The 7,000-nt window shown below is 37.1% G+C and overlaps 1 protein-coding gene across 4 annotated transcripts; it reads left to right on the plus strand.

Annotated features, from left to right (window-relative positions):
- Window positions 1-13: 13 nt before the first annotated feature.
- On the plus strand, window positions 14-6,857 carry LOC122867089 (protein adenylyltransferase SelO-like). Of its 4 annotated transcripts, none has more exons than XM_044177457.1 (19): window positions 18-705; window positions 796-917; window positions 1,000-1,128; window positions 1,584-1,648; window positions 1,753-1,809; window positions 1,972-2,070; window positions 2,561-2,628; window positions 2,747-2,834; window positions 2,948-3,017; window positions 3,324-3,396; window positions 3,479-3,562; window positions 3,651-3,780; window positions 4,129-4,173; window positions 4,290-4,371; window positions 4,524-4,616; window positions 4,956-5,032; window positions 5,976-6,019; window positions 6,205-6,284; window positions 6,419-6,857. In XM_044177457.1, exons 1-19 carry the CDS (start codon window positions 492-494, stop codon window positions 6,539-6,541), a joined length of 1,743 nt encoding a protein of 580 aa, XP_044033392.1. In that variant the 5' UTR covers window positions 18-491; the 3' UTR covers window positions 6,542-6,857. The 4 variants fall into 4 exon arrangements, with proteins under 4 accessions (XP_044033394.1, XP_044033392.1, XP_044033393.1 ...); XM_044177458.1 differs by having other exon boundaries at window positions 20-705; window positions 796-914; XM_044177459.1 differs by lacking the exon at window positions 3,479-3,562 and having other exon boundaries at window positions 14-705; window positions 3,324-3,432.
- The last annotated feature ends 143 nt before the right edge of the window (window positions 6,858-7,000 follow it).

Below are 7,000 nucleotides of genomic sequence, written 5' to 3' on the forward strand. Positions count from 1 at the left end.
ACTAGGTGTCGCTCGGTTGATGACGTTTAATACCGAGGAAGTAACGTTAACCATAGATGGTAGAGAGTTGAAAGAAACATGAGTAAATTCCTTCAAAATTAAATATTGATCAGGAATGCAGTGGCAGATGTACACTACGGTTGTTTTATGTTTAAACTGAAGCTATAAAAATTTGTGTTCTTAGACGTCTCCAGAAATATACTAGCATACTTAAGACGATGCTAGTAGCTGGGTAGCTAAGCGCTAGCTAACTGTAGCTACTGGTGTTTTCAGCTAACTATTGTATGGGATATTTTGACGAATAAACCTAAATTACGTTAACCTACCTTTTTATTTCCACAGTGCGGTTTACAGTTTAATTTTAGGGTACATTTATATAAGCACTGTTACTATACTTAAGTGCAAATTTTATTTATTTATCTTTTTTTATTTATAGCTACATCAGTGCTCACAGCGCAGGTATATTTAAGGCAACTGCTCAGTCTGTGGGAATGTGTAGTATTCACACAGTTTTAGTCTTTGCTCTAGTAGCAACAACCATCTTCACACCTGTATATGGCCTGGAGGTTTGCCAAAGTACTGACCGTGACTGCCACAGTCATGATGAAAAGGCATTAGACACTGTCAAATCCAGGTGGAACATGAGTGTTTCAAACCTCATACAGAACCTGGACCAATTCAGTGTCTCCTGCAAGAAGCTCATAGGTAAAAGTGGTTATTATGTTATTACAGGTTAATATATTTAAATAGAGGTTAATATGTAATTAAATGTTGTCACCATTCTGTCCTCTGCAGAGGCATTCCCAATAGATGAGGTTGATGGCGACTTTGTTCGCACTGTAAAGAACTGCATATTCTCCAAATCCATTCCAACCCCACTGAAAGGCCCATTAAGACTGGCAGCAGTTTCCAAGGTGGTGCTGTAGTATCATCATCAGCATCACATAGTGTATGTTTAATAACGGAGGAATCCATTTATATTTAAACTTGTCTCAACAGGATGTCATTGAAGGGATCTTAGATGTAGACATGGCTGTGACACAGTCTGAGGAGTTCCTGCATTATGCCAGTGGTGGCGGACTGCTACCAGGATCTGTGCCACTTGCACACAGATATGGAGGTCATCAGGTAGAGTTTGTTCCTAATTCTTTTAGTTGACTTAGCCTTACTGGCTTGCATTAAATATATACAAAAATTAAAACAACCAACATTTTGCAATTACAGACAGGTTCTTCAAAAACCAGAAAGATATAAAACATTTCTTATTCCTATAAAAACAGCTCCAAGCTCCATGTTTCAATCATTTGTCCTGAGCTGAGTCACTTGATATCTTTTCCCTACAAATACCTGAATTCTTATACAGGTTCCTTTAATCAAATCACATTTCCGTTTTTGACATATAACCTTAACTGATATGTCATCAACTGAGGACTAAATTAAGCCAAGTTGATTAACAAAGTCAAGTAAAAGGTGAAATCTCAGTAAATTTCCTTTAAGATGATAATACCCGTGTACATCTGAGACTAGATCTGATCATAGTTGGTGACATTAAAGTTGCTGATGAATTTCTCCTTCTACATCAGTTTGGCTACTGGGCCGGTCAGCTGGGCGATGGTCGAGCACATTCCCTTGGTCAGTATACCAACAGGTGAGAATATTTTTGGATTAGGTTCCTTGTATATTCAAAGTACTGTATATTTAAGCATCTCCAGTTAAAACTTTAACTTATTTTCCTTATAAAATGTACCACAGGAAAGGAGAAGTATGGGAACTGCAGCTTAAAGGCTCTGGGAAAACACCTTATTCAAGGTATGTTGGTTATTTTTCTGACGTAGCCTTTTCATCCTGTTTTCCCCCCTTGTTTCACTTTGCCACATTTGGCAACATTGCATGTTTGTGATACCAAATGGTAGCAAAAGGCAAGTATCTTTAATCTGAAATTTCAATATGAATTTGAAAATTTTAATACAGGTCAGGAGATGGTCGAGCTGTGATCCGTTCTTCTGTAAGGGAGTTCCTGTGCAGTGAAGCCATGCATTTCCTAGGTGTTCCAACCAGCAGGGCTGCCAGGTGAGAGGGACAGGTGGTGGATGAAAGGGTTAACATTTGCTCTGTGACTAATCATAATCTTTGTAAAAAGATCAAAGGATCTGTCTGTTTTTAATAGGCCTTAATATTAAGTATTGGATTCATAGAATTTGTGCTGTTTTTTTCTGTAATGTATATTGTTAATAACTGGGCAATATGACTGTTTGCTAGACTATATATATTCTCTACTTTTCATGACATGTTCAAGAACCTTGTAGAAGGCCAGTATCTTTATTAACATGTATACTTCTGGTGCACAACTGTATTTGGCATTAAGGTTGATAAACCAAGATAAACTATTTACTTAAAAACTGAATTAAGACAGGTGCTTTATTTGTGTTTGACACTTGCGAAAGGGCAAAAATGTTTAGGAAGAAATTTGAATCCATGAACCAGGCACGTGAGGTTCTCCTGACCTTTTGATTGTTTTGTCAAGTGTTTTCTGTTATTGATCTGCTTTGCTTTGTTTTAGTCTGATTGTAAGTGACGAGCCGGTGTTGAGGGATCAGTTCTACAATGGCAACCTGAAGACAGAGAGAGGTACAGGGGTTCATGCAAAAACACTTAAAAACCCAGATTTCACTCATTATCAAGTACATTTAATTTTTCATTACATTAGATGTTTTTAGTTGAGAATTTTTATTTTTATTTTTACCAGGAGCTGTTGTTCTCCGGTTAGCCAAGTCATGGTTTCGGATTGGATCTTTAGAAATTTTGGCTCAAAGTGGAGAGATAGATCTCCTGAGGTGAGTCTGGTCACATGATCATAATGTCGGTGCTTTCTTCTCATTCTGTAGCCTCCTATTGCATTTAGTATACTGCAGCTTGTAACATAACTTTATTGTTCTTTTGATTTTAGAAAGCTGTTGAACTTTGTGATTGATGAACATTTTTCTTCAATCAAGTCAGATGACCCAGATAAATATTTGGTAAGTTAGGAAAAAAATATGCAGTCATTATTTTGCTCACCGAACACAAGGTTTTACTTGATCATACTTTAGTATAGAACATAATAAACAAAAGTAAGGTTTATGTGAAACTGTTAATGCCTAATCTGACTGAAATAGTTTTTCCAGGCATATTGTAAATGTGATAAGTAAATAGTAAAGAGGCTTTTTATCTTTCAGAAACATTATGCTGTAGTTACTGTGAATCTGCATGCTGTATATTATTTGTTTCTTTAAGGAACTTCCTTGTTTCATGCTTTGTATTTTGTTGTATTTCCATTTTTCTAGATGTATTATTCCACAGTTGTAAATGAAACGGCACATCTGATTGCCCAGTGGATGTCGGTTGGGTTTGCACATGGTGAGAACCTGTTCTGGCTGAACATTTTATCATACGGTTTGTACCAACGTTTACTGATATCTACTGTGTGTTATCATGACAGGTGTGTGCAACACGGACAACTTCAGTCTCCTGTCTATCACCATCGACTTTGGACCATTTGGTTTCATGGAGTCGTATAACCCCAGTGTGTACGATGATGCATGTCTGTGTTTCATCGAAATAACTGAATGCCCTGCTCTCGTCAAATGTCAAACAAAGCTGTAATGTTGCAGATTTTGTCCCCAACACATCTGATGATGAGGGCAGATACAGAATAGGAGCTCAGGCCAACGTCGCACTGTTCAACCTGGAGAAGCTGTTGATGGCTCTCAGTCCTGTGCTTTCTAAAAAACAGCAGCAAGAGTAAGAATATGTGCCTGTTTATATTAAGGGGACTTAAAGTAATATGTGACTTGTATTGTCCTCTGTTTGCCAAAAATATAAAGTGCAACAACACTGAGAGCTCAACTTCTACAAAACCCTTTTGCATATTACTAACTTTGAATGAAGAGGTCAGTTTTCACTGTGACAAATACAGAACGAACATGCAAAATAACTTTTAAGCCAATAATGTTGTTTAGCAACCTTGTCAAACTGTAGTACATACATCATATTTTTCTCGTTTTATGCTCCTACTCTTTACACCTTGAAATTTTATATTTTCTTAGGCAGCATAATTTTGGACTTACTTGTCTTCTTATCTTTTTTCAGGGCTAAAATTATTTTAAAAGGATACGTTGATACTTACCAGATGAGGTGAGCTGCATGTGAAATGATGATTTGTCTTTTCTTTATGTTGTTCTCAATGCTATATCCAAGCAGTGATAGTAATAATAAATAATTTTCTGGCCTTAATCATGCATGTATTTCAGGATTCATCAGCTATTTAAATCTAAACTGGGGCTTCTAGGTGAAGAGGAGGATGATGGCTACCTCATTGCCTTCCTGCTTAAGGCAAGCCAATGACAATGAGTTGCATGCTCACTGATAGCCATTCTTATATAGTTCATCTCCGTCTACTAAATCAATTTAATCTCACTGTTTACTGGCTGTGTAAAAATTTGATTTTTTTTTACTCCCAATCTAATTTGTGTTTGTCTCCCCAGATGATGGAGGACACACAATCAGACTTCACCATGACCTTCAGGCAGCTCGGTGATGTTTCAGCCCAGCAGCTTCATAATAGGAACTTCACACAGGTGGAGCTGAAGTGGCAATATGTTCCATTCCTGTTTTTAGATTTTGTTTTGAAGAGGTGACATCCCATCCAAGACATTGGGTTTCTTCTAATTAGGTGTTCAGGGCAGCAAATGTAAAAGTAAAATATCTAGGATGAAAAAATGGTGAGAAATATAACTAAAGATACATCTATATGACCGTGTTGCAGATTATTATCTCAGTCTATTAGTATGCACGTAACCCACATGCAAAATGCTGCTACTGTAACAGCAAAAAATATGCAGAACCATTGTATCTATTCAGAAGTAATTTAGATTTTAAGGCATCCTTTTCATGATTTTTATCTTTTTTTGTATTAGATGTGGGCTCTTGAAGACTTGTCGTCCCACAAGCTCTTTTCTGATTGGCTCAGCATGTACTTGCTCCGGCTCAGCAGGTAAACAAAAAAATGTAATGCCAGACCTTTCTCAAGTTAGTTTGGTAACCCAAGTTTCTCTGAAATATTCACATGAGGTCATTTGTTTGTGCTTCAAAACACATGCTATATGCTTCATTTCCATTTTGTGTCATAACGTTGTTATGCCTCTGCCAGCGATAGCCGTGGAGGCATTATGTTTTTGGGTTGTCCGTCCGGCTGTCCCATTCTCGTGAACGCAATATTACAGGAACGCCTTGAGGGAATCTCTTCAAATTTGGCACATACGCATATTTCACATGGATGTTTAATGGGATACAAAGATGAATTGATTCAATTTTTTTCCCCAAAAGGTCAAAGGTCAACTTCACTGTTACAATAATGTTCTGGAAAAACACTTTTTTGGCCGTTATTCAACACCATAACTCAGGAACAGAAGGGGAGATTGTGGCCATATTTCACAGTTGGTCGGACACTGAATTGGTGACACTTTTGACTCAAAGGTCATTGTGACCTCTAAATAGGTTTTTAGCCAATATTTAAGAATGAATTGGGCGATTCCGGATTTCACACACACATGTTGACTGGGACGACACAATGAGAAAAGAATAACTAGCACAGTACAAGCTTTCCTTCATCTCGTCCATTCTGCCTTTTCCCTTCCTGCCTCATTCTGAATTTAGAGCGTCATCGGAATCATGTGACTGCAAACAACAACAACAACAGTGTGCCTCCAGCATCAGTATAGTGAAAACTTCCATTTAGCCAAAAAACACACTTAATACTTTTTATTCAATTCCATCCAAGTATTCACTACATATATTATGGGTGTGGACAGACATGGATGTAAACTGCAACTTGACCGGTTGGCGGGGGCATACAACCGCAGGGCGGTTTGTTGTTGTTTTTGGATTATATCATCTCAAGTGGTATTTGGATTTAAAAGTTTTTTTCCTCTGTTCAGACAACAAAATGATAACAATTTGGATCGCCAACACAGGATGAACAGTAAGCCACTTAATCTGCATATTGTAGATATACATAGTGTTGACCACGAAAGTAATTATTTGAATTTCCATAGTGAGTCATGGGATTGTGCTTCAAAATAGAAAATAAGAAGAAATTCACTTACACAGATTTCTGCAACATTTTGCTTAGAAGATCTTCGTCTGATTGTGAAAAATTTCTTACAGATGTAAATCCTAGATATGTGTTGAGGAACTGGATGGCAGAGTCTGCTATAAGGAAAGCTGAGATGAATGACTTTTCTGAGGTGTGTATATGGTATTTAACTTCTATTAAATTGCATAATTTTACTATCCAAAATCAAAGCAATGCCCCATTATTTTTCTGTGACAAGTTATTTTATTTGTTTTAACCTGGTGTCTTTTATTTTCTTCTCACTAGGTGGAGCTGCTGCACCATATCCTATCCTTTCCCTTTGTTACACAAGAGACTGCAGAGGAGGCTGGCTATGCAGCAAGACCTCCACTGTGGGCTAAGAGGTTAAAGGTCAGCTGTTCCTCTTGAGTGACCCCTGGATAAGAAAAATACTAAAAATGAAGAAGTACAACCTAACTGAGTTTTTATGGTATATTTTGGTAAATTTGGTGGAATATATTTGGTCCAAAATGTCAAGGTCATGGTTGTTTAATGTGTATGTGTAATTATGTGTGGATACTGTGATCAACAAAAATTAGGTACAGTTCTCAGTGCCACAGAAGAATTAAACTCTAATTGTATTTTGCTCATAAAATTGTATTTTGACTACTTGACAGCTATTAATACTTCCAAACATTATGTAATTTCCTATTGACACCAAAATAAATACAAAGATGCTACTGTGGAGGCTGTCCTGTTGGTCTTTAAAGGATCTAGGTACATATACAGTATGACTTTTCACCCTATTCACATATAGTATGCACACACTAGAGCGACAAAATGGATACTAGGTTCAGTGCTTTTTACATATCTGAGGATTTTTTCGCA

This window comes from Siniperca chuatsi, linkage group LG19 (assembly GCF_020085105.1).
Source record: "Siniperca chuatsi isolate FFG_IHB_CAS linkage group LG19, ASM2008510v1, whole genome shotgun sequence".
NCBI lineage: Eukaryota > Metazoa > Chordata > Actinopteri > Centrarchiformes > Sinipercidae > Siniperca > Siniperca chuatsi.